The sequence below is a fragment of the Polistes dominula genome, unplaced genomic scaffold, assembly GCF_049000335.1.
Source record: "Polistes dominula isolate Pdom_NZ unplaced genomic scaffold, Pdom_raw_medaka contig_31, whole genome shotgun sequence".
NCBI lineage: Eukaryota > Metazoa > Arthropoda > Insecta > Hymenoptera > Vespidae > Polistes > Polistes dominula.
In genome coordinates this window covers 493814-520422 of record NW_028300925.1, presented here as the reverse complement: position 1 = coordinate 520422, position 26609 = coordinate 493814, and the positions used below count along the sequence as shown (strand labels likewise).

General features: G+C 38.6%; 1 protein-coding gene across 2 annotated transcripts in view; it reads left to right on the top strand.

Annotated features, from left to right (window-relative positions):
- Positions 1-26609, top strand: part of LOC107064699 (uncharacterized) — a 230926-nt gene that overhangs the window by 98432 nt on the left and 105885 nt on the right. For both annotated transcript variants that reach the window (XM_089171330.1, XM_015317692.2), the window contains one exon: positions 4800-4974. In XM_089171330.1, the coding sequence (XP_089027456.1) occupies positions 4800-4974 (175 nt within the window). The remainder of the gene's footprint in view (positions 1-4799; positions 4975-26609) is intronic.

The following is a 26609-nucleotide window of genomic DNA, read 5'->3' as shown; positions in this document are numbered from 1 at the left end:
AAATAGAATAAGTTTTCACATAGACATGTCTCTTGGTAAAGATCTCATAGATCAATTAATAACCTATGCACAATTGAATCTTGACTTTCGACGGTATAATGCAGCCTTTGAGCTCGAGTGACTTTGATAGGCGTCTATCCTTTTCATTCTTCTCTTCTCTCTTGGATGGATCTGGTATGCCACGAAGCAACAACGTGCTGTATAAAAGGGTTCTATCTCTCTCACTCTTTCCACTCTTTCCACTCTTTCCACTCTTTTTCTCTCTTTCTCTCTCTTTTACTTCCACGCCCATTGCGCCGATCTCTCGTCGGGACCAGGGGCCATGCCTATTCATACATTCGCGCTTCATAAATGCGTTGCCCACACGGAGGCGAGGCCGAGATACTGAGAAGAAGACGCGTACGAGATGCATGTGTGGGTGAGAAAGAGAGAGAGAGAGAGAGAGAAATATATATAAAAATATTCCCTGCCGTCGCTTCCTGCTCGTTTAATCAATGACATCTTTAAACGTTCCAGCGAATGGAATAATGCTGTTGTTGGCAGCACCGAATCATCTCCCTCTCTTTCTTTTTTTACCTTTTTTTTCTTTTTTCTTCTATCATATTAGAAATGATTGACCACAAACTTTCAAGCGCGATATTATCAAATTAATTTCAGTTCGGTATTTCATTGAAGAGGAAGGATAATTGGCACGAATGTATTTCCGACAAAATGAAATCGCGAAACTTCGGATATAAATAACAGAATTTTTGTTCTTACTTAATTATTTAATATTTCAAAAAGAGGGAAACAGTCGTTTGGAAAAAGAATGTAACTTAATTGACGAGAAAGATGGTCTGATTCGCTAGGAAGAAAATCAAAAGTCGGTATTATTTCACATTTAATGGAAACTTTGATCAACGTCGTTCCAATTATGACACGAGATTCATTGAATTAGTTCTTCTTCCGTTTTCCTGCTCTCTCTCTCTCTCTCTCTTCCTCTCTCTTCTCGTTCTTCATTCGAATTTTTTCCATTCCGAGTGGTTAACGAGCACCGTCGTTTATTTGACCGCTCAACGAAAAGCCAAATGAAGAAACGAATAATCGACGTCATAAAACTCTCTTTGCTGCTCGAATTGAGTCGTCGGACGGTCATATTTTCTGGTTGTTACTTTTGCTCGGACGTTTCAAACTTGTTACGCCCGATCGTGTACGAAATTTCTTGTCGAAGTCAAATTTAAAAATAAAATAAGCTCGTTCGTTTTTACGATTATACGATATATCGTATGATTATTCTTTTTTATTTGTCATAGATAAAATTTGTTAAAAACGAAATAACCTTAATTAGTTCTTAATCAAAGTATGTTCATAATTTATGCGTTATGTTTCACAAGAACATGAGATATTTTCGTTACATTCGTATCTCAATCTCTTTCTCTAACTCTAACTTTTTCTCTAATTTTTTTATTAGACGTCTGTAGAAGGAGGTGGAGAAGGAGGAGAAGGAGGAGGAGGAGGAGGAAGAGACGAGACGGGACGGTTAAGCACCCTTCTCTTACATGATATCAAACTGTCGAGAATTCTACACTCTGTGTATATATTCTCTTGATATTATATACGTATATTCGCGTATACCTACATACGGGCTGTCTTTGAAATTATCGGCAAGATCTACCGTAGCCGAAGATAACTACGAGTTATTACCAAGATAGGCCTATTATATATTATACACGGTTTCTTTTTATTATCCTTAGAAAGGATGCTTTCTGTACGCGTCTATGTACCTTCTTCGCTCGACGATCTTGCGCATCATCCGGGATCATAGTTAAGCGTCGATGTAGACATTAACATGGGGGATATGGTGTTTATAGAGCAATTTTGGAATTAGTAAATTAGTTTGTACGTAAGTATCTACAACTCGTTAGCTCTGCTTCAATTTACCAGATAATTTGTCCACACCCATTTCGTTTTTCTATTTTTAAATATCATGTAATTAATAATCATTATGTTAAAGATTATAAAACGTATAATTTAGAAAATATTGAAATTATTTTTCAAAAGTTTATCTCGAAGATACCTCGTAGCAATTAATTTCTTTAAAGATTCATTTCACGTAAAGGAAATTAAAAGGACACGCATATATTAAATTGATTATGCGTCATTAATGATGCAATCGCTTTCCACTCCCCTCCATCCCCCTGTTTTCCCTCCGACCATTCGTCCCGTCTCTATCTATCTTCGTATATAACATCGTATATGATGTAAAGCGTTATTAGCGATTTAATAAACCTAATTAACTCTAGCGCGGAAAGTATGAACGTTCCGAGATATACGCGTATCTATCAGCCTATCGAACGTTCCCAGTAACATATACACGATGATGGTAAAAGGGCGTTGACCTGATAACGGTTTAAACATAAATTATCGATCGGTGGGAGGATTTCTATGATCATAATTAAAAGTTATTCCTTTTACTGTCTTCTTTTTTTCCTCACTTTTTGTCGCGATAAAATCTTTGTATTGAAATAAATATATATATATATATATATATATATATATATATATATATATATATATATTTATATGTGATGATGATAAAAGATTCATGTAATATCGATAAATGTATGTAGATAGATGCTCTACGTTAAAACAGTCGGAGTAATTAAATTAATTCTAACAGGACTCGTCCAATCGGAGATTGCCTAACAACGAATGATTGATGAACGTTACATTCTCATTATGACTCGCTACTGTGAGAACGTACGTATCGTACGTGAGCACCTCACACACGCAACTTCGTAGCCAGGAACCATTAAGAACAGTTTATCCGTTCTTTCATTAGTCATCACGGATTTAATACCTAGCTTGATTTTATTTATCGAAATGCGCTTCCCCTTTTTCTTATAGTTCAATAAATCGTTTCGTTAGGGAATCATTGATCCAACCTATCTCTCTAGAATTAGTATTTAAAAGAAATTTATAAATATACTATGAAGAAAAAGAGGGAAAGAAAAAAAGAGAGAGAGAGAGAGATAGATAGAATATTGAATTATCTCTGGAAATAGTATTAGATTCGATTAGAATTGCCATCGATCTGGGTATCAAGCAGAAAGCGAGTTACGCGAGTGGAATCGTTAATGCAACTGCCGTCTAACCGAAAATACGAGAAGCCTCATCGTTACTCATTCCGCGACGTTCGTGAATAAGAAATTTGTTCGTCGAGTTTGTATGTACTTTCTAGAAATGAGAACGTCGACGTGGGCGTGTCTCGCGTGCCGAATGTCTCTTTTTCGGAATTGATTTGCAACGGAGGCACACTGACTAGCTATGACCTCGCCGCCGACATGTACAATGAATCTCATCTGCGATTCGGACCGCGATGTCATTCTCCTTCTCCATAACATCGCAAGATTCTCATTTTCATTTCTTTCACAGAAAAACTCGGAAATACTTATCGTTCGACAAATTTTCAAATTTTTACGCATTTTTACATGCTTGAAATGTTTATTAATAACGATTATTCCAATTAATATATGTATAATTTATTTGTCAGTTAACGTAGTAATTAAATTTTTTTAATTGCAATTTAATTGATTTAAAAAAAAAAGGATGTTTATTTAAAAAGACGAGAAAAGTTACATTCCACGTACGTCTTATTGTTTGTTAATCTTTAACCGTGCAGATATACGCATGTAGGATAGTTGGAAGTTACGTTATTAGGTTCGTATCGTGTTTCGCGACAAGAGAGCCATTCGTTTTGTTCTATGACATGTATATTGCAGGGACATAAGGCGAGCTTTTCGCCTTCGTGGATATGGCCGCGGCATTCCCACGTTTCGTTAGGGCATTACCTTCGAACAATCGCGTTCGAAGTCAGCCTCCGTAAATCCGATCTTCTCGTCCCCGAGCGTTTTGTAAATCCGATACTGCCATGATTTAACGTCACCTACTGTCTTGAATTTTAAACATTATGCCCTCACATAGGATTTACCTTTGTTTGCCTGTTTATCAAATCTCGTTTTATTTTTTTCTTGGAATACATGTTTATTTATAAGTCGACTGAATAGAAAAATAATTGGCAGGTTGAAAGGAGAATAAAGGTAGAATAAAATTGAGAAAAATGCGATGAAAATTGGTTCCATCGCGCTCTTAGTCATTGATTATTAATTCGATCGGTCATTAGGCGATTCACGGTACATCGAAAGAGGGGAAGGTAGATATAGGAAAGGGTATGTGCTGAGGTAGAACTCGGTCTGAACCTCGTGGGAACTGGTCGTGATTAGTCCACGTCAATTCCGACGCTAGTTATGCTAATTGCGCGAAAGCACTTCGCTCGGGCTACCAAGCATCGAGAGAGCTCACGGTTCCACGATAGAGATAGACCAGGTACCGAAGGTAAAACCTTCGATCGACTATCGATTTACCGTGGTCGCTCCTTTGAAAGGTTTTAGGGGTTCAGTTTCACTCAGAGTCTGATATGTACGCAACAAGATTGAAATATTACCCTGAATAAATTTATGAGAGTATCCGTTTTCGGATTTTTCATAAGACTTTTCAACATATTCATCGATTAGTTGTAAATATAAGAGGTAAGAGTGGAATATGTTGTATAGGTATAAGATATTTTATAGAATGGGTAATAATGATGGTATAAAAATATATGCAAATGATGAGAGAAAATGAGCACGATACATTTGGTATATTATGCTAATATGTTACCTGATTAAATTATTCATTTTTATCGATAAAGAGAGAAAATTGTTTGATAGTAAGTAAGTAGTACGTAACGGTCATACTAATTGATTGCAATATAATTTTAGGCGGCGGGACCCCCGGTGCAGCTGGAACCAGTGGACCTGTCCGTGAAAACTCCCGTGGTGTTGCAGGTGCCTCGGTATAATCCAGCAGTAATAATTAGTGCCGCTGCAAGAAGAGTACCTTCACCTTCGACAACGCCTACACCACCACCAGCATCTCTCTACGTCTCTTCAACCGGTGAGTAGGACGATAACCTTTACGTTTAATTCGCATTAGAATGAGTTTTAACAAAGCCCTTTGGAAATAGCAACCATGATGATCCACGGGAAGAAGGATTGGTGTAACGTAGAAGGAAAACTTCGTTTTTCGAAATTCCACGTTAGAGAGAAGCCGATATATTCGAATCGTTTCAATACTAATCGAAGAAAGTCCCTATTGGCTATTCCTTCGCATGCCTATTCGCGGCGAATACTTACATAACAGCGTATCCACACACGCATTATATCTGCGGGTGTGTACGCAGAATACCGCGCCTCGAACGTGCCTCGAACGTGCCTCGAACGTGCCTCGAACGTGCCTCGAACGTGCCTTGAACGTGCCTACAACCAACCTTCGATTCTCGCTTATGGCTAAACCATAGAGATCCGCGCCGATTGCTTTGCTTTATGGGTTAATTATGTTGTATTTTTTTTAATTTTCTTTTTCCTTCTCACTTTAACATCCATTATATGGAAAATCAGAGAGTGTCCATCTCGTTCTCTCTCTCAATACAAGATTTGCTTTACCTTCACCTCTACAAACTGAAAGGGAGCGGAGAATGTTCATATGTATACTTTAAAGATATCTTAACCTTCTATTTTCAAAGCTTTTTAATCTTGTCCGGGCGATTTTCCATTCGAGGTGTAGAAAAAGTCAGCTCGTTGCTTCTTGCCATTTAGGTGATTCTCTCTAAACGTCGTCAACCGATCGATACATATAAAATCCTTCCGACTTGCATATTCGAACATCGCAAGAGAATTTTCGATTCTTTTTTTTTCTTTCCTTAGAATTATAGTTTTAACGATCGAATAGACTGTAAATGGCGTAGGAAATATAGGCACCCTTTCGTACGAACGAAAACTATTCAATTGTATCGTACGTTTATGTGATTTTATCCTAATGGATTTGTGGAATTTGTTCATTCAATCAGAGAATTACTCTATAGAAACGAACAAAAAAATTATGGAAAGTCTTAAGAGCGGAGTCACGCTAAAATGAATTTAAACGATTAATGGATTCGCAATTACCAAAGAATCTTCCACTCTCTTTCTCTGTCTGTTTCTGAGCCTAATGCGAATAAGAGAACGCTCTTATTTTTTTGTCGTCTCTTTTAAAATGGCCATAAAATGAGTCTCAACTCGAATGGCTCGAGGCAATTCGAAGTTCGGCAAGGAAAAGAAAAAAAGGGGAAAAAACAAAATGAAAAAAAAAAGGAGAAAAAAAAAGGCAGAAAAGAAATACAGCATCTGATATCACTCGAAAGAAGCATGGTCGTGCCGATAAAATAGCGCGAGACGTGGAACGAATAAAAAAGTGGCTCCTCCGGAGAGGAGATCGAGTGAACGCAGTACGGTACATTTAATAATTTAAACCGCGAAATCGGTTGTCGTGAGCACGAACCACGCCTCATTTTTATTACTTACAAGTTTTTTTCTCTCTCCGGAGAAAAGGAGAAGGAGAAAGAAAGAGAGGGGGAGGGAGAAAGAGAATGAAGGAGAAAAGATTCTCGTTCGAGTAGCTACCGCAATTCATATCCATTTGTGGATTAATGATCTACAAGGATCCATGCAAAATGGAATTCGAAGACTTATGGGTCTTTTCCTTCTGGGCATGTTTATACGAATTCGTTGATGAAACATTTAATAACTAAATATCCCCAGCCAATTTCGTTCTATACTTATTTGGAAAAACTAATCGATCTTTAGCGAAATTATTTGTGTTTCAATTTTGCAAGATTACGATGATAGGATGAACAAAAAAACGTGTATGCTTTCGTAACGGTACGGTGACACGAAGTTTGACTCGAAAGTCTAACTAACATAACATATTCTCGATCTCAGCACGATACTAAATGTTCCAAGTTGAATCGAGTCGAATTGGATTCGAGACGAGGACGAGGACGAGGCCGTGGATGAGAATGAGGATGAGGATGCACCCTCCGTTCTCTATCGACGTTCTATTGTTTTCCCTGTAAATACTGCTAGCGATTTCCTGCGGCGATATAATACAGGCAGATATTAAACATCGACTTTAAACATCGACTGGACGATTCCCTCTAACCCACCTCCTCCAACTTCAGCACCGTTTCTATCGTCCTCTAAGCGGCCGTTTATAACGGCTCAAGTCCGTTTCCCTGAACGTCTATAAATCCCAGCTCGGTGGCTATCGGAAAATTCCGATCGTGTGTGGATACCATATAAGTATATATGTACATACATGTGTGTATATACATATGTACATTGGTGAATCAGCTAAATCTCTCTCTCTCCCTCTCTCTCTCTCTCTCTCTTGCTTTCTTTCTTTCTATTTACCTCCTTCTCTTTTTCTTTCAAAGCCCTTCCTACGAACCATAGGAACTTTGATCTTCGCTTTACATATCGTCGAAGATAAATCGATCTGGCCTCCTTTCGATATGATTGACCGGATAAGCTTTCTATATAATATATTTACAATATATATATATATACATTATATAGAAAAAAATTCCTTGCGAAAGATAAACCGAATTTAGCAATTTTTTTTTATTATACTTTTTTTTTTGTCTAAAGTAATACGTGAAAGTCTAGATCGATTTGGGAATGAAATAGTCATAATTAAGAGCTTTCTAACCGTCTACGAGGACCACATATGATAAATGAATCTTCTTCTTTTGGTGTCACCATTAAAAGTCCTCGTACTAACAAAATGACGATCTTTCATCGGATTAACGGACACGTTCTTAACGTGTTTCACGTTTCTTTTAGAAAAGTCTGATGAATAAATCGTGTTTATAATAAATCGCAGATGTAATTAAGATTCTTGAAGATTAGTTTGTCGAAGTTCTTTTCTTAAAGAACTTAATACTTCTCGAAGAAGAAAATTAATCTTCCTATCTAGCGTTATTCTTTCAATGTGTTCTGTTGTTTTTTCTTTTCTCTTGTTTTTTTTTTCTTTTTCTTTTTCTTTTTATTATTCATTCATCTATAATCGTGCACTAGTATATATACAAACCAAATCCATTAACTCGTTCTCGTTTTTTCTTTCTTTCTTTCTTTCTTTCAGTGTTTGATTAAAACATCAATTTGAATGAAATTTTCGAAAGTTTAGATAATTATCTTGCGAGATGATTTCAATTATTTTTCATAATGATCCATATTTACTTATTTTATTTTTCTTTCGAGTTTCACAACATAGAAGAGTACACAGAACGAATAGACTGTGGAGTGTTATATTCGTTGGGAGTCGGATAAAGTCGAGGCTCCCAGAGTTTGATTGTCTTTGATTAATTACTCATTCCGTTTCTCGACCGACGGAAGCCGACGAAGCGAGTTTGCAATCTAGATAACGCGTAACCGTATTAACGGTCCGGCGTAATCTTTTTGTCTTTCAAAGAGAATATGACGTAGCTCGATGCTTACCTACCAGATCCATAGAGATAACTAACAATTCAACGCAATTTCCCAACTTAAATTTTCTTTTTAACATAAAATAACCATTTTTAAAACGTCACGTTTATGATTTCACAGATAACTAGTATTATCAGCTATTATTTTTCATAGCTCATTATCTTCGATCATTCTATTATTTCATTTAAATACACTTTTATTTCATAATTGTAAGTATTTGAAAAAATAATTGTAGATATTAGGTATATTGGAAAAGAGATGAATTTACGAAAAAAAAAAGAACAAGATGATACACCTTTCCAATCATATCAAATCTTTTTTCTTTCTCTTTATCTATCTCTCTTTCTCTCTCGCAAATGCATAGAAAATCTAAAGAAATACCCTAGAGATACGAGTTAATCGTTCACAGCACAAGCTCTGTCATTATACACCCACACGTTCTAAAGGAAGAAGAGGAAGAGTAGGACAACACACACCGTGGGTCATTTACAGGGCAAAGATAATGTTAAAGCGGAAGAGGAATTGCGTTCTTCTCAAGCAACAAATTATTATTATTATTATTATCATTATTATAAAACAACAAAAAAACATTGCACAGATGGAACTAAAGAAAAATGCAAATATGAAAAAAGCATAGGAAAAAGGTTGAAAGTTTGGTGTGAGTTAATCGTTATCAGAAGAAGGTTGGTTGTACTAGCGGCGTCGTGTTTCGACCGATCGAGATAAATCCCTTCTCGAATGGTAAAACGATAATCGAGAAGGTCTCCTCTGTTGAGCCTCTCGGTAAAACGAGTAGCAATAGGCAGCGGTCATATCGCGCGCTTCTACCATTCAACGATAGGATCTTAGATGCTTCCGTTCGTTGTATGCGTTCCTTCCTATCTTTCTATACATATATACATAGATAAATATGTGCATGTGTGTGTGTGTGTTGGTGGTGGACGCGTGGACGTGGGGCGCGAGCCACGCCGGCTGTTACACGCCCGCACCGATTATCGTCGACACACTATCGGATCGGCGCCTCTGGCTCTCCAGCAGCTCCTGTTCTTCCTTTCTCCCTCTTTCTCTCTCTCTCTCTCTCTCTCTTTCTCTCACTTACTCTTTCTTTTTATCCTTCCATCTTTCTCCATCGTTATCCTTGATGCTTCTAAATCATGGTCGTTAGACGTAATTTGATAATCTTTTTATCATAGATATTTCATATCATTTAGATCATTTATAAATTATATTTAAAATGTCGAGAGAATTTATACGTTAGTCGAGAATTATTGTAACGTCTATATATATACGTGTATGTTTACACAAATTTATTGGTGGCCAAATCACGTGCAAGTTTCTCGTAATTGTTACACCATCCCCGTCCTCGTCGTCGTAGTCGTAGTCGTTGTCGTCCTAGGGAATGGCATCGCACGGTATTTAACCGGGAATGCGAATTATGAAAGCGGCTCGTATTTCGTCGCGAAATTCCAACCGAGTCTCGACGACGGTTTCCTTCCGTTCGACAGAACGCCTGGTATTTGAAATATCTACGGGGCCCGGATTTACCACGGCGACCTTACTCGGTGAGTAGAAACGTTTCTCCGTGCACTTGTCGTTTCTCCAAACTCGATTGCTATAAGGAAGGTGAGATTTTTTTCTTTTTTTCCTTTTTTTTTGTTTTCGTTTTTCTTTTTTCTTTTTCTTTCTTTAGATCGTGCAGGAATTTTTGTAATAGTCCTGAAAAGATCAGTAAATGATCGATTCAGGAAATCGAGTAATTTAATAGGAGAAATTGTTCACACCTTCGAGGTGTTAGCTTTATTTTAGGTGACAGTTTCTTATGAACCATACCTAAAATACGAAAGATAAAATTGTGCAAGATAGTAGTTGTTGGAACGACACCAATGGATACTTACGTTTATACGATCGTAAAAGGAGTCCTACTCGACGCCTGGCTGGTAGCGCGTTCCAAGGACCAGATCGGTACCTTTTTTCCTTCTATCGAGACACCGCAAGACTTGTACAGCGTAACCTTCGGCTATTCGAACAATTTTATTCTTTGGCCTATTTCTTACAACGTTTACGACGATAACCAAGACACCTCCTCTCTCGGCTATCGATTTCTTTCGTATTTGCTTGATAGATTTCTTTTTTTTTTTTCTTAAAGGTGAAAGAATAATTTTAGCGAGATCTCGCTTGGATTCGATAATTACAGATCGCGTAACAAACTTTCGAATAAATGACTTGATGAGAATATGAACCAGTTTGATAGAGAGCCTAATGTTTCTTAATGAGATTATATTTTCGACTACGAGCCTCAAAATCCTTGACGTGCCCCCGGATCTAGAAAGTCTTCGTTGGATTGATTAGCAGACTCTTGTAACTTAAAAAAAGAGAAAGAGTAAAAGAATAAAGAAAGAAAGAGAAAGAAAGAAAGAGAAAGATGCAAGTAACATACGTACAGCGATCGTATCTAAAGACGAACTCGGACCAAGAGACGTACGCGTCTTAAGAGGATGGATAAACGTTCACATAAACATGCATACCTAAACACAAGCATAAGTTCTTAGCAGAGCCCAGCCTCAACCCGGAACCATTCATCATTTCTTTTTCTCGCTCGTACAATGGCGTTAGGTTCCCTTGACATTATGTCTCCTTGTATATCCTCGGCCAACTCTGTTCACTCTATTAGAGTCTCGGATCAGCGATAGTCAGCTGACATTTCAAATATCCAAGCCAGTCACCAAGATCATTGATCTTTCTATACAGTCGATCAGGTGTACGCGTGTTAAACATAGATCCTATAACACGATCGAACTTGAAACATATTACAATTTGTAGGTAAGATGAAATTTTTCTTATTTCCAATGTGTACATGTATTTCCAAACGATCACGTTGGTAGTGGTGGCAACGACGACGACGAAGGTAGAGCATGATCGATAGCAACCGTCAAGCACGCACGTTAGCGGCAATTAAGCACGTATACTAATCGGCCGCGTTAAGGTATGTACGCCTCGTCTAAGTGGGGTGCTCTTCTCCGACATGGCGGGGGCGTGAGAAGTGCCTTAGCCCTGTGACCTTCCTGGCCCCAGGGGTACCTCGGTACTACTCTCCGTAGGTACTCTCTCGCCGTACCTACGCCATGCTTCGAGCTAAGGAACGAACGAACGAACGAACGAACGAACGAACGAACGAACGAACCGACTCAAAGATAGAGCGAGAAAGAAAAAGGTAAGAGAAAGAAAGCAAGAGAAAAAGAGAGAAGGAGAGAAAGAAATAGAGAGAGAGAGAGAGAGAGAGAGAGAAAAAAGACAAAGATACTTTCCTCATAGAGTTCAAATACACGAGCAGTCCAATGAAATTTTGACACGTTCGACGTTTCGTTCGATCTTCGATCTTTCGACCTCGGATCGATATCCATACGATTTAGTCGTGGGAACGATCCCCATGAATCTCTTTTGCTAAACTTTTCAAAGCCAACTTTCTCCCCCTCCTCCTTATTTCTCTCTTCTTTCTTTCTTTCTACGGAAAGATCGAAAGATCTTCAGATTTTCAGCCTCTTTTGGCGATTATTCGTCGTAACCATGGTCGACTCGACCTCCATGGCCCTCGCGAGATGCGGTAGGAGAGTTAACCTTTCAGGAATGACTATTTCATGGCCACTTCCTGGGTTCAATGCTCCTGCGATTTCTATGCAGGTTGGGTAAGCCTGACTCGCGCGCGCTCTCGCACGGACCTTCCACACTCCTATGCTCTCTCGCACGTATAGAGAAGGGAGACGGACAACGGACGAGACGGACGCTCACGAGGATGGCAAGGAAAATATATATATATATATATATATATATATATAAACTTACAGATACATACATACATACATATATATATTTACGAATACCCTAACACTGTGGTGGAATCGTTCTCTTGTATTTGGTACCTTGTATTTTGCTGCGTATACGACGAAAGAAGAGGAAAAAGAGGAGGAGGAAGAAGTAGAGGGAGAAGAAGAAGAAGAAGAAGAAGAAGAAGAAGAAAAAGAAGAGTCAAGGGATCTAACGCATTTATGGTTGTGTGTACGCTTGCATAATATTAGACCTTATGCAACCTGCCCTTCCCACACTTATCACTGCCTTCATCCTTCTCTTCTTCTTCTTCTTCTCTCTCTCTCTTTCCCTTTCTCTCTGTCTTCCTTTCTTTCTTTCTTATTCTCTCTTTCTCTTCCGGAGGGACCGAGCTGTGCCCTTGGCGATGCGCCCGAGGGTGGGGTGGCTCCTCCGCAAGAGATGGAAGAGAGGAGAAGGGATGGACGGCTCGTGAGAGTAAAAGAGGGGGTTGGTGGAAGGTCTCGTCGGCTAAGTCAGCGGGGGTCAGAACGGAGATGCTCCGCGGTCGTGTCGGGCGGGGCTGCCCGCTCACGACTTGAACTATCGCACGCCCCCACTAGCACCACCATCATCCACCTTCCACGTCTCCATGGCCTCGGACCGTTTTCTCGTCTGGATAGTCTGGACGTTCGGTAAAACGTCCCAAAGAACATCTTACCGAAACTTTCAGTAGATCGGACCATCTAACTGTTCCAAGGCACCAACAATGATACTGACAATCATATTATATCTATCCACCCATCTATCTTATAAGATTTTCGAGTTGAAATATTTTCCAACGAAAAGTAATCTACCATGTCAAATTTGAGTTGACCGTTAGTCGATTAAACGAGCACGATCTTCGTGCCGATGATAGAGAACGTTGTAATCGAGCTTGGACCGTGACCAAAGCATAGGCGTTAAACTGCCGTGTAATGACGCTGCGTATGGTAACCATCCTCTCTGTCTCTTGATCAAGAGAAAGATACCTTACGTCGTAAAGAGTATAGAAGAAAAAAAAGAAAAAAGAAAGAAATATCAAGGTAGAAGTTCCTTTTGAAAGAAAGAAAAATAAAAGGAAGGGCTGGATGAAGAAAGGGAGAACATGGAAAGCTTACGCTCAACGGCCTATCGTAAATTGGCTATCGCAATAAACGCATTATCGCGTGGCATGACCACCTTTATCTCTCTCTCTCTCTCTCTCTCTCTCTCTTTCTCTTTCTCTTTTAGTCGAAGCGACGTGGTAGACAAGCTAAACAGGCCGTTTTGTGCAGTACGGCTGGCACCTGCTCTCGCGGTACGCTAGGCTACGTCACGTGCATTACCGAGAGGGCAACCGCGGAAAATCGACGTCCGAGAGGCGCACGTGGGACGCGTGCTCGAATGCATCAAAAAAGATATGCGAATGATTGATCCTCTTATATACAACCACGAACATATATCTATTCAACCAGATTATCATCTACCAATTGTCGATTACGTGTTATACTGATATTGTATATCTGATGATCAGGAATTATCTAGATTTTTGTTGAGAATTATAATATCTTTTCAAATATGTATTATTGCAGCAAATTTTTAATAAAATATCATTGACATGTTAAGAAAGATGAAATTTTCTTATCGGACATACGTGACAAGTTAAAATCATATTCATCAAAATATGTGGTCATCGGTTTTCCTGACAATCTCGATCTTGAATGTATTAGAAAATGACGAACAAATTCTCGTGCCCTTGGAAGCATCGATGCTTGACCCAGTAGCGCGGATCGAAGGACCATAACAACTCGCAAGTGGATAACATAGCCGAGAACTCGGTCGAAGTAAAGTCCGTATGAGCTATCCTGCAGCTTTTGCGTATCGATCGTTGCACACACACACACACACACATACATCACACACACGCATAGTTTCTACTATCTTCTTCATTCGCGCTTTCGACCTTTCCCATTTTACTATCATTATGAGATAGTAGAAATTTAACTCGTGTCGGAATGCCTCCCTTCGAGTTCGCAAGCAACCCTGAAAAGATTTTGAACGATCGCCCTCGATTTCCAAGGGTCGCACGTTTCATCTTATTCCCCATCTCTATTACACCGAGAAGTCGAGAGTATTTTGAGAATTTTACGATCTAATGTAATCTCCTGGAAAGCAATTCTCACACGAGAGATTGCATTCGATTTCGCGCATGCATGCAAGTAGCAATATACAATATATCAGTTTCATTGTATACAACATTTTCATCCTAACGTAAGTATTGTATTAATAAAAATCGATCATTGAAAATTTATCTTACTTTTATCGGATTAAATTTCAATTATTTGATTAGAACTATTCTCGGCGTGGAAACGTCGAGAATAATGTAATTACAATTGATTCTCTAATGTTGTCATTAAAATTGAAATCATTTCGAAGTAGGTCAGAATAATACAACTTTAGATCCTAACATGATGATGATGATGATGAGATGGAAAGACGCATGTTAGCTAGGTGGACAGGTCCGATAATAGATTTATGCGATTTTATACGGTGTCTCGAGTATATGTATTTATATCTCGGCCGATGTTATCAGCATAAATCTCAATCAAGCTTGGCTTTTGATCGACTCCGCCACGAACCATGGCGTACCTTTAACGACTTGTCAGAATCTATATTTATCGTAGTTAGCGTGGAATGATTGGTAGCGGCGTCGATGGAGAGTTAACAAAACTATAGTCGAGATCATAAGTGTAAATCAGTCGGCGTAACGTTAGAAAACTTAGATAATATCGTTATCGGAAAGTTAGCGAACTATGAAGCGGTGAATGAAACAAAGACAATTGGACTTCTCTAATGGAAATAAATTGCAAAAAATAAAGAAAAGAGAAAATAAAAGGAAGAAAAAAAATAAGTAATGCGAAAGAATAAAGCGTTTGAAACAAGCGTTAAAGGGTTAACGATCGAGGAGACTGGTAGGGAGAAAGTGGGCCCAACCGAGAAACGTCTACATGCATAGACTCACATATAAATACAGATATAAATGATTTACGACTTCCTTCTGTGCTGACCGACTCGTTCTTCGGTGGGGCCCAACTTGGACGTCGCGGGGGTGCATAGATGTTGGAAGGCGAAATGGAAAGAAAGAAAGAGAGAGAAGTAAAAAGAGAAAGAGAGAGAGAGAGAGAGAGAGAGAGAGAGAGAGAGAGAGAGAGAGAAGGCTGACCTCGTACGGGCAAGCCACTGGTTTGCATATTCGCCACTGCATAGCCCGGTGGCGGATATACATCATGCATCCGCTGTGGTCCTTTAGAATCGTGGCGCAAGTGCAACGGTGCATCTACGTTGCATCCATGTTGCATCCACGTACCGCATCGACGTATATACCTGTACTGCTACAGCGTCGATACACTACGGAGAAAGAGAAAAAAAGAAAGAGGAAGAGAGAGAAAGAGTATCTCTCGATTCCGCAGACGGCGCTTCTTATATTCGTAGTCCGTTGTCTTTTCCCTTCGAAGCCAAAGAAGAGACTCACGATTCAGCGATAGCTCAAGCGAATTTGCATCTGTGGAATCCGTGGCGTGAGTATTGCGCCCTCCAACCCAGCTTGCTTGCTTACTTATTTCTCTCTTTCTTTACAAAGAGAAAGAGAGAGAGAGAGAGAGAGAGAGAGGGAGAGGGAGAGAGGAACATCTAGACTTTGTTTTCTTCTTTCTTCGGCGACGATTCCACAGGACTCTTTCTCTCTCTCTCTCTCTCTTATTCTTTTCTTCCCCTCCCCTTCCTCTTTTATTTCATTCTTACTCGATAACTCTCAGAGGAAAGTGGACTTTCAATCGTGACGACGAGATGTGTAAGTAAGTATTTCCTTAGTAAACGCGCAAAGAAATATAGGGCGCGTTTGTTAAATCTTAACACCTAAAACGAAACGCTTGTATTAGGGCGAGAAAGGCCACGCGAACTTCCTTTTACCTGTCGTATCTTATCGAACAAGATCATAGATATGGCTACTTCCTCTAGCAAGGGATAGGAGGAGAAGGGCTATAGAGCTAGCTAATAGACCACCTTCTCTTCGTGAGCGAGCCTATCTTAACCTGGCTTTCTTCTTCTTCTTCTTCTCCTTCTTCTCTCTCAGGATCTTAGCGCCTCTCCAGTCTCCTAGCCATCTACATACATACAACCACGATCCGATGGTTCCCATAGCCAACCACCCTTCCTCCTTCTTCTTCTTCTTCTTCTTCTTCTTCTTCCTCCTCCTCTTCTCTCTCGACTTCTTAGCTGGGAACATAGTATCACGGATTTCTCGTTACCACCTTACTGTATTCTTCCTTATCGCATGTGAGCCGAACGATTAACGAGAGGACTCGATAGCGTGACGAATCCAAGACGTTAGAAAAATGTCGATAAACCTTTATCATATATTTCTGAATATATAATCCAGTCACCGTATTATAGGTATTATAGAATTAAGTTACTTACGTTGATTGGACTAATTAATAAGTACTAATCAATTTTTTTTTTAATTTTGATTTATTTCACTTTGATATTTCTTTTCCGAGTTTGTGAACGAGGAAACAGAGCGACGCGCCGATATCCGCTTATTATACACAGGACGGCTAATGAGAAATCGGAGTAATGACTCGCGAATAACCTTTATCGACGGCATAACGAATTTACTATTACGTCAGATAGTTATCATTACGAGTGACTCGTGATTACCAGCCCGATGTACTCTCTTTATGGGGTGCGGGTACTTCCCACGAGGCTGCTCGGTCGAGCCAACTCTTCTTGGCTCGGCTTGGCTTCGCTTGGCTCTTCCATGCGAGAGCTAATCTCTTAGCCGTGTTCGCGTTTACCTGCTCCTATGTGTATGTCTATGTCTATCTAAAAGATAGAGAGAGATAGAGATAACTAACGTTCAGTACTTTGTCCCTTACACCGTACTGACGAGAAGGTATAACATGCTCAAATACATAGATTTACACTTATACATGCGCTTACATGAATACGCATACTCTAAACGCATCGATACGTTGCACCATCTCGTGTATTATACGATGCCGGCAGCTTTGACCGTCTCCAAGCAAGCCTTACGAATTAGCGCGAGCCCTTGCAGGATCATTACGCATCGCCACCATGTGCGGATCGTGCGATTAATAAGCGCATCGATCCCTACGACGTTCTCCGCTTCCGCCGTTAATAAGATATTACGACTAATGAAGCAATTAGAGGACTCCTTCGATGAACTTGCAAGAAGATAATATGATTATGTTATTGCTTTCTATAGTTACTAGCCTTTATTTATTATACAACAAAAAGACACATAAAATTTTGTTATTTGTTTTCTGTTCCTTCATTTACAGATATTGTATATAATATTAAAGATTAATTATTTAAAAAAGATATAAAAAAATTATTTATAATATAAAATCGATCATAGGATATTTAATTTTTATTAATTTTAATTTGATAACGAAGAAGAGAGAAATGCATTAAGGAAATTATCGTAATACTTAAAACAGTTAGATCAATGGAATAAAAGATATTCGTTATTCGTCATCGACTTATTGCAATGATAATAAACAAGTGCTATCATTAAATATCTTCTATAAACAGAGTTTATAGTGTTACTTGAAGACGTTGTACTTAGCAGCTTAACGCATTCCGGGAATATTTCTCAACGTAGTTGCTGTCATAATATTTGACATTGGATGATCGTTTATTATACCAAATTAAATTCCGTGGAATTCTCTCGTTAAAGTCGAAGCGTGTCGATTACTTACAACAAAATAGCCGACCGACGTTAAGCAATTCGGAAATGGAAATCTGCGTGTGGTCTTGAAACCAATCACCAAGTCAGTTACTTTGATCACCGTTGGAGGCTTCGAATTTCCTCCATTTCATTTTGAAAAGTCATCCTTTTTTTACCCATAAACGAGAAAGTAACATAAAGAAGAAGCAAATTATCTCCCAAACTTAAAATGATTCAAAATTAAATGGTTAAATTATATTTTAAAAAAGTCATATATATATATGAATTTTATTTTGCATGTAATACGAAATTTCAAGAAATTACTGGCTGTATCCAATTAGAATTTTATTTAACTTTAACTGAGGATGATTCAGTAGCTTTTGCTTTCTCTATCTTTCTCCTTTTGAGAACTTGTATCTTGTTGTTTATACAACGTCGTGTCGCTAATGTAACCACTTTAACGTAAGAATATTACATACACGCACATGTATAAAAATAAATACTTAAGTGCATAGGTTTTACGCGTGTACACGTATGATATACGAAATAGAAGCAATCTCGCTTCCGTTCGACGTGATAAACATTTAAAGGAGGAAACACACCTATAATTATACATGAGGCTGCGATTGTTAGATGGAAATTATGTAAAGTAACGGCGCCTATCTGCGGGATAATACGCGGAACAAATTGAGTCATCGCTGCACGGCAGTTTACGACGGCGCATATAATTGGTGCGATCTATAAGCGTGCGCGTTCATGCGAGCATTCAAGATAGGAGCCATTGTCTAGTGGCTAACAATTGGTGGTGATGGTGGTGGTGGTGGTAGTTATGGTAGGAAGGTAGGAAGGTAGGAAGATAGAAAAGTAGAAGATGTTGGTAGAGTTGAGGTTCAAACAAATTCCCGGAAGACGTGTAAACCCAAAGGACCAAAGTGAAGAAACGACCGACGAAAAGAGGCGTCATGATTATGGAAAGTTGTCGGTGCTTGTCGAGGATGAGTTTGGGTTAACCAAAAACTTTCGCTGAGGCCGTGATCGAAAATTGAAGTCACGTTCGGCGAATCCCTCGCGGCGGCGCTATTCAAGGCGTGGGTCTTGGAGAGCAGGTGGGTTGGCTGGCTGGCTGACTGGCTGGCTGGCTGGTTTGCTAGCTTGCTTGCTTGCTTGCTTACTCGCTAGCTGGTTTGAATGTGTAAATGTGTTGCATGTAGGTTGGTAGGAAGAGACGTGCCGCACAACGCATCGTGGGAGTAAGTCTTGAATCCTTATGGGATCGCGTGTCGAAGTGTGGAGGCACGTCGCTGTTCGCGTGATGATTCCCCTTGGCCACCTCGAAGAAGTGTTTCCACGATCGATAGGCGAAAAATTGACGAGTTTCTCCGCGAAGTGGGTCCTCTTCCAGGTGACCGAGGGGTCGTCGTCCTCGACTACAACTAAAGACAGAGAGAGTGAGAGAGAGAGAGATAGAGAAAAAGAAAGAAAGATGGGGACGAATAGATTGGCCTGTGATGTTAGAGAAAGGGAGAAGGTGAACGAGAACGCGCGAGTGCGAGAAAGAAAAAGAAAGAGAGAGAGAGAGAGAGAGAGAGAGAGAGTCGTAGACTGGGAGACCCCTTCCGACCCTGCCAAAGACCCTACGGTGAACCCCACCCGAGGCGAGAGGTCACTCACCTATCCCTATCTCTCTCAATCCCTCTCTCTCTCTCTCTCTCTCCCTCTCTATCTATCTATCTATCTGTCTATCTATCTATCTATCTATCTCTCTCTCTCTATCTCTGTTTCTCTATAGACGCTCTTTTATCAGCCGCAACACAACAGGCTAATTATGGCTGATGATTACGTATCTACCAGCAGATTGCATGCGTACATTCGTTTATAATACAACTCTCTATAGATCTGTATACATATATACAGTATATGTAAATATATATGACGCATAAATGTATTCGATGTTCCTTACGTGGCTCGACTTTGACTCTCTGTCCCGGACCTACCCGCATCGCCAAGGAATTGACACTTTACGAAAGCACTGCTGTGTTGTGCTTTGTCATTACGGTGAATACGGCGCGTGCGTCAACGTTGTCCTCTTCTCTCTTGGACACGAAGACGAGCCGAGGATCGATACGCGATATGAGAGAGAGAGGAACACAAGTTGTCCTAGGCACCGACCACCCCACCTTTCTCTTCCTTCCCGTTAAATGCTTTATACTAACTCTCGCTTATTTTACCATAGGGTTAAACCACCGTAATTTTACACCTGCGATTATCTATAGGAATTAAAGGAAATCTATAATGATTTTATTAATGTTTCTTAGAACTTATAAGATTTCTCTTTATTTCCTTATGATTACCCTTTTATTTTACTGCTAATAACCATAATCGATATATTAACAAGATTCTATCTTTTATTTTAGTATATCTCTGATAAGTGACATTTTTTGTTCCTTTTTTATAATTTTGAAAAGTGGTACATCCTTTTTATAGTTTCAGTAATTTTATAATAAGATATATATTGGAAAAAAGTATTAGAAAATGATTTCTATCACGTATCAGGTTATTGCATATACTTGGAGAGATAAAAATGAACAAAGGTGTTAATTCCTTTTGACCTCGCCCTTTGCACGGCACTTGCACTTGCTTCAATTTTACGAGGGTGAATAGGACAATCCATTTGCAACGAATAATGTCTTAGAAGATAGAAAGAGAGAGAGAAAGAGAGAGTTAATTACGTTGGCATGTCGTCGGTTGTTTTACGACGGAGCTTATTTCTAGAGGCAAGCATCCTCTTGACAAGCTTGCGCACCAAAGACCTATGTACGCCTTCGCGTGCCACAGCACAATCGCACATTCGAACTACCTGGCTGATTTGCATCCTTGAATTCGCACGCAGAAATGTTCATTGCAAGTGCTTTCGTCACCATTTCTAACGCGTTTCTTTCTCTCTCTCTCTCTCTCTCTCTCTCTCTCTCTCTCTCTTTATTTTTGTTTATTTTTTGTTTACTTCTATTTCCTCTTTCTTTGATATTTTCATTTTGGAAGTAGTCATCAACTTTCTTACCTATGCTTTACGAGTATTACGTAAATGTTACTTCATTCGAATGCTTCTTTGGTACTCGACTATTCTCCCTTACTTTTTCTACAAACTTAAGTAACTTGCACTTCTCGATCGACTCTAATTAAGATTTTCAACGAGTGACTGACTGTTGGATTAGATATCATTGCAAGAAAAGCTGAAAAAGGAGGAACGACTACTTGGTTATTTGTGTTCGACCATATACGGAGAGATTCTCTTATTTGCTTTGGACGACGAAAATCGGACATTTGTGTTTTTTTTTCTTTTTAGAAATTTATTACGTATTTATGAGGAATAAAAATTAATCGTGAACGATGACGATGACATTTTTGTTGTCTTATAAAAGAAAAACACGAAAGAGAAAAAGAAAAAGAGAGACAGAGAGATAGAAAGAAAGGAACAAGCTTATATTACCTTATACAGTAAATACCAACAGATCCCAAGAGAGCTATGCTAATCGGCTGAACGCGTCAAGGTTCTTCACGAACTTGGACTTTGTGCTCTGCTTTGGGGGTAAAAGAACGCAATAAGATGGATGCAGATAAGAACGGAGACTAACTTCTCTCTCCTGTATATGGCTGAACATTCACTATACTCGACTAGTTTCTATCCTTCTTATTCGTTCACCGTTCTTTCCTACTTCCGAGGACGATCTCCCACGGTGCTACCCAATGAACAACAACCAAACCTATATACTTTTTATTCTAATCCTTTACTAAGTTGACATCACGTTTTATGTCACGAGATTAAGAAGATAATAATAATCATTAAAAATAATTACTAGTTACATTATTCGTCACGTTGCAAATACATCAACCGGATATATAATATTTTATTACGAAAATAGAAAAAGTCTTGAATGTCTTGGAATCGATCTTTCGTTTCTTCGAGGTCATCATTTTTTTCTCCTTTATCTTGATCGTTTCTATTTAATAAGAGAAAGAGATGGAAATATAAAGAGCATTACTTGCGTCGCGAAGTAATATCGTAAAAGCTATGCTTGGCGCCAAGTCTCTAAAGACTGGTTAGGAACGAGCAGTGCTTAGATAGGCTTCGCGACCTTAATATCTATTTGATTAATCGCTCACGCCACGACGTTTACCTTAAACCTCTTTTTCCTAGTTGACGCAGTACTTGACGACGCGTGTGAAATGATCAGACGAATCGTAATCTTTTCTTTATACTTATACCATCACTTTTCAATCTTTTCAATTTACTATTTTTCTAAATACTAGGTCGAGATGTAACACTAATATGAGATGTTAAAGTAACAAAATTGATTTCTTATTGTTAAATATGAACAAAGAGAAATGATTGAATTTCTATCAATAAAATATAAAATGGATTCAAGATAATCCTGTAAGCTTCAAATTAAAAATATGTATTTGCTAGAATGAAAGAAAGGGATAAAATGAATCATGGGATAGTTACTTTACGCATACCAAGGATTCACCTCAACTTACAAACGAGGATATCTTCCTCAACAAAGTGATTCGTGCAAGAAGCTTAGCGAGTTGGTTGTAAGAATGTTGGGTAAGGTAAGATACGAAAAGACGTAGAAGAAATAACAACGACGAGAACGAGAAGGAGGAGAAGGAGGTGGACGAAAACGACGATGGTGGTGGAGTAGCGGTTCGCGTGTACGCAAGTAAAGTTGGTGGTGCGTGCGTAACGTCCTCGTTTCGTGTGTTGGCTTTATCTAGGATCTGGATGTGTGGTCGCGTCCAAAGAGGACATAGGAGGAGAGCGTCACGAGTTGCGTTTAAGACGCGCCGCTGTTACGAGAAACCGACAACGATAAATATTGCCGCGTGAATGCATGTTAATGAGCACCGGGGAGTAGGCACTGTAAGCTCGTGTAATCCTTATGCACCTAGCTACACATGTTGTTAAAGAAAGAGAGGGAGAGAGAGAGAGAAAGAGAGAGAAAGAGTATGGAACGTTTCTAGTTTGTACATTGGTACCACCACTAGCAAGGTCTTTTAAGAAACGCCGTCTACAGCAAAGTACGACTCGAAGCTTTTCTCTCAAAAAACGCGATAAGAGTTACTAACCAGTAAGATTTTTTCGTTACGTTTTAGATCGACAACTGTAACTGGACGTTAGCTTTGGCTGGCAGATATCGGTTCTCTCCATAGATCGTAAATCTCTTTTCTCCCCACTGAGAAGAAATATATATTTATAGCAAGAGTCTCTCTCTCTCTCTCTTTCTCTCTCTCTTTCTCTCTCTCTTTCTCTTTCTGCTTTTATTTGAAGCAAAGTAACGGCTCGAATTATCCACGAGCATCGACTTGTCTTTACCTTTAAGATCGAGGTGTTATGGTACTTCCATATGTAGACCGCCTCCACATTCAAATGCAAAATCTCAAAGGCGAAACGTAGAGAGTTCTCATATGGTTCGACTCAACGGGCTCCTGGACAACGTTTAACGACGATCTTACGCAAGGAATTTAACAATTACATCGTTCATACCCGTTTACTTAACTTTATTCTAGCTTTGACTTTGTCTTTTTCTAAGAAAACAAGAAAGAATGATTTCGGAAATCGAGATACAGGATATAATACATAAGAGTATAGCTCGTAAAATCGTCCCTGTTTGCGACCGAGTTTACGTTCCTGGAGAAATCTAATAAAGACGATAAGATCGTTGAAAGAAAGAGACAGAAAGAAAAATAAAGAGAAAGAGAAAAATAGACGCGACTCTCGTTATATTCTTTATACGCTTAACGTGTTTTCCCCTTTAGCTAGATATATGAACGTACGTAAGTATGCAAGTAACTTGCGTTTCATGTTTATACGTGTAAGTACATATTTACAAAAACATATATGTATATACGAGTGCTTACTTCTAATCAGATGGGCGTTGCTCTGTACGTGGAAAAGTTTCTCCAAAGGAAGAGGATGCGGGTGCGATAACTTGAACCTTTCTACAAGAGATTAGATTCGTGAATCCTTTAAGAGATGGAGAAAGAGAGAGAGAGAAAGATAGAAGTCTCCGAAGAAAAGATCAAAGGGCTTTCTGTTAAATTTAATTGAAATAACGTTTTCTTTCTTCTTCTTTCTTTTTATCTCTTTCTTTCTTTATATGTACAAACATTTCTATATAAGAGCTGAAATGGTTATCGCTCATTTGTACGTCGCTTATATTGCGGTTAACGAGTCGACCGCAAAACCGATCGACTGCAAACTCGACTCTTGTTCGCACCGTACTTAAGTCCTATACACTACCATTCCTACTCAACTCTATCCCAGAGATTACTACTCTCCAAGAGGAAAATGATCGTTTCTATTTCGTCGATAGATTATTAGATCGTACGTTAGATCTTCCGATATAACCATTTCATTAAATCATTTTGATTTGATGATCAAATATGTGTCTTATATTATTATATTTGTTATATATACATATTAATATAATATTACGTTCACTTGAATTAATTATAGAGATATTTTAATAATTATCCTTGGTATGGTTTTTTTTTCTTTTCCAACAGTAAAATAATGAAAATAATTTTTATAATGAAAGTTCTCAAGGCGAGAGTAAGATATATGAAAGAAAATCGATTAGAAATAGTTACTAAGAAGACGATGGGTGTATCTCGTATGCATGTATGCGTCTACCGACAAAAGGTAAGACGATTAAGGCGCACCTGTGTGACCGCGAAAGACGTTCACTCTCTAAGCAGAGTATGTATCTAATATAAGCTGTAGATAGATAGATAGATAGGTAGGTAGATGCAACGTATGAGCAAAATCCATTTACTCTATTATCCCTATTCAAAGAGAGTTCTGAATTCACCTGTAGATTTCAAATCAACGAAATATAATATATAACCAAATTTGCGAGACCTCGTTATCTCTGTACGCTAATTATTAAAATTTTATGCTAATAAAACTCGAATTTCAAAAGTCATAAATGTTGACAAATACGTAAATCGATCGTTAAACAACGTCCCCATATGACTTCTTCTTTTTTTTTTTATAAATAATTTTGATTAACATAATTGAAAGGAAATTTACGAATCACTGGACGATCTTTAAGATATTATATGTATATGGTTTTATCAATTTATATATGAATGATTTATATAGATCGTAGCTCGCATTTTTATTTCACGATAAGGATTTAAGATAATTTGCGTGAGATTTTAGATGCACGCGTATATAGAACGATATTTCTTGTTCTTTTTAATCCTTTATATCCAAAGTACGAAGTAACATTTAATTAATCGGCCCATAGTACCCAATTAGTCGATCCTATCTTAATTACTTAATCACCAACTGATTATATGTATGAATGCCATTCCTGCTTGGATATAGGCAATATATTTGTTAAGATATTTTAATATGAAGATAATTAAGATTTCTTACGTCGATATAAAACACGAAAGAAAATGTTGCGTTAACGTCACGAAACTAAGATAATGGTATACATTCTATATCTTTATCTTTTTTATTTTCTCATTCTCATTCGTTCGTTTCTATATGTTCATTGATTAAATCTATGCTTATTAAGAGTTGATTTTTGATCGTTCGATTTGTTTCAAAGTCTCATCGAAGATTAACACGCTATATTATTAAATTGAATGATATAATCATTCAATTAGGAAGTTACCTTTTATCGAAAACGAAATCTTACGATCCTAAACTCGATTTTTGTTTTTTATTTTCTTTCTGTCTATCCTTCTTTTATTAGCTTTGGTCAGAGAAACAAGAATCGAACTATCGAAGATAGGGTTCTAACGTAGCACGTTTTAGTTCGATCATCTTTGGTGTTATATAACGAACGGAGTCCGGCTTTTACAACTAGACGGCGAGTAGCAATAATTTATCGATAGTAAGTTCGAAAGAGAGTTAGAGAAGCCCACACACACAAACACACAAGGAAGGTCCAGGGCCGAGGAGTACTCGCACTGCTGAGAGATTTAATTGTGTGCTTTCCCTGGTGCAACATGATTCACGTTGCACCTTCCGGTCTACGGCGTTGTAATCATTTCGAACATGTACCTACGAGAGATCGATCTACGAGAAACATCACGATTCCGCTTGGCCGGAGAAACTCGATCTTCGAGACAGTAGCAACGATAACGATTGCGGGATCCGTGCCGATGACTTTCAGATGAAACGAACTTTTCCTTGCCTTCTTATTTTAACATACAATCTGATCTATCCGAGACATCGAATTGACTTATTTATTTTACATATACATTAATTTATTTTTTACAAGTAGAATCTTTTTTTGTAGATAATTACGTGGATCCAAATGACGAAATTATTTTTCTTTTGTTCAGAGAGTACTTGGTTGCTTACTTTGATCGAACCGTTGAGATAATAAAATAACTTACAGTATACAAGCAGGAAAAAAAGAAGTAAAAGGTTAAAAAAGAACTCGGTGGCACTCGAGCGATGCGTATTTCGCAAATTACGAACACGTCGGTTCGCGAAACACGTCTCTCGCTTACCGGGTGTACCTAAAAAGGCAAACACGGTTGGGACACGGTGGATCCCAAGGGGAAGACAAACGGGTTAACGAACCTTTACCTCGGAAGGTGGTACTCGGGATTCTTTGCGTGCTTCTCGCGTT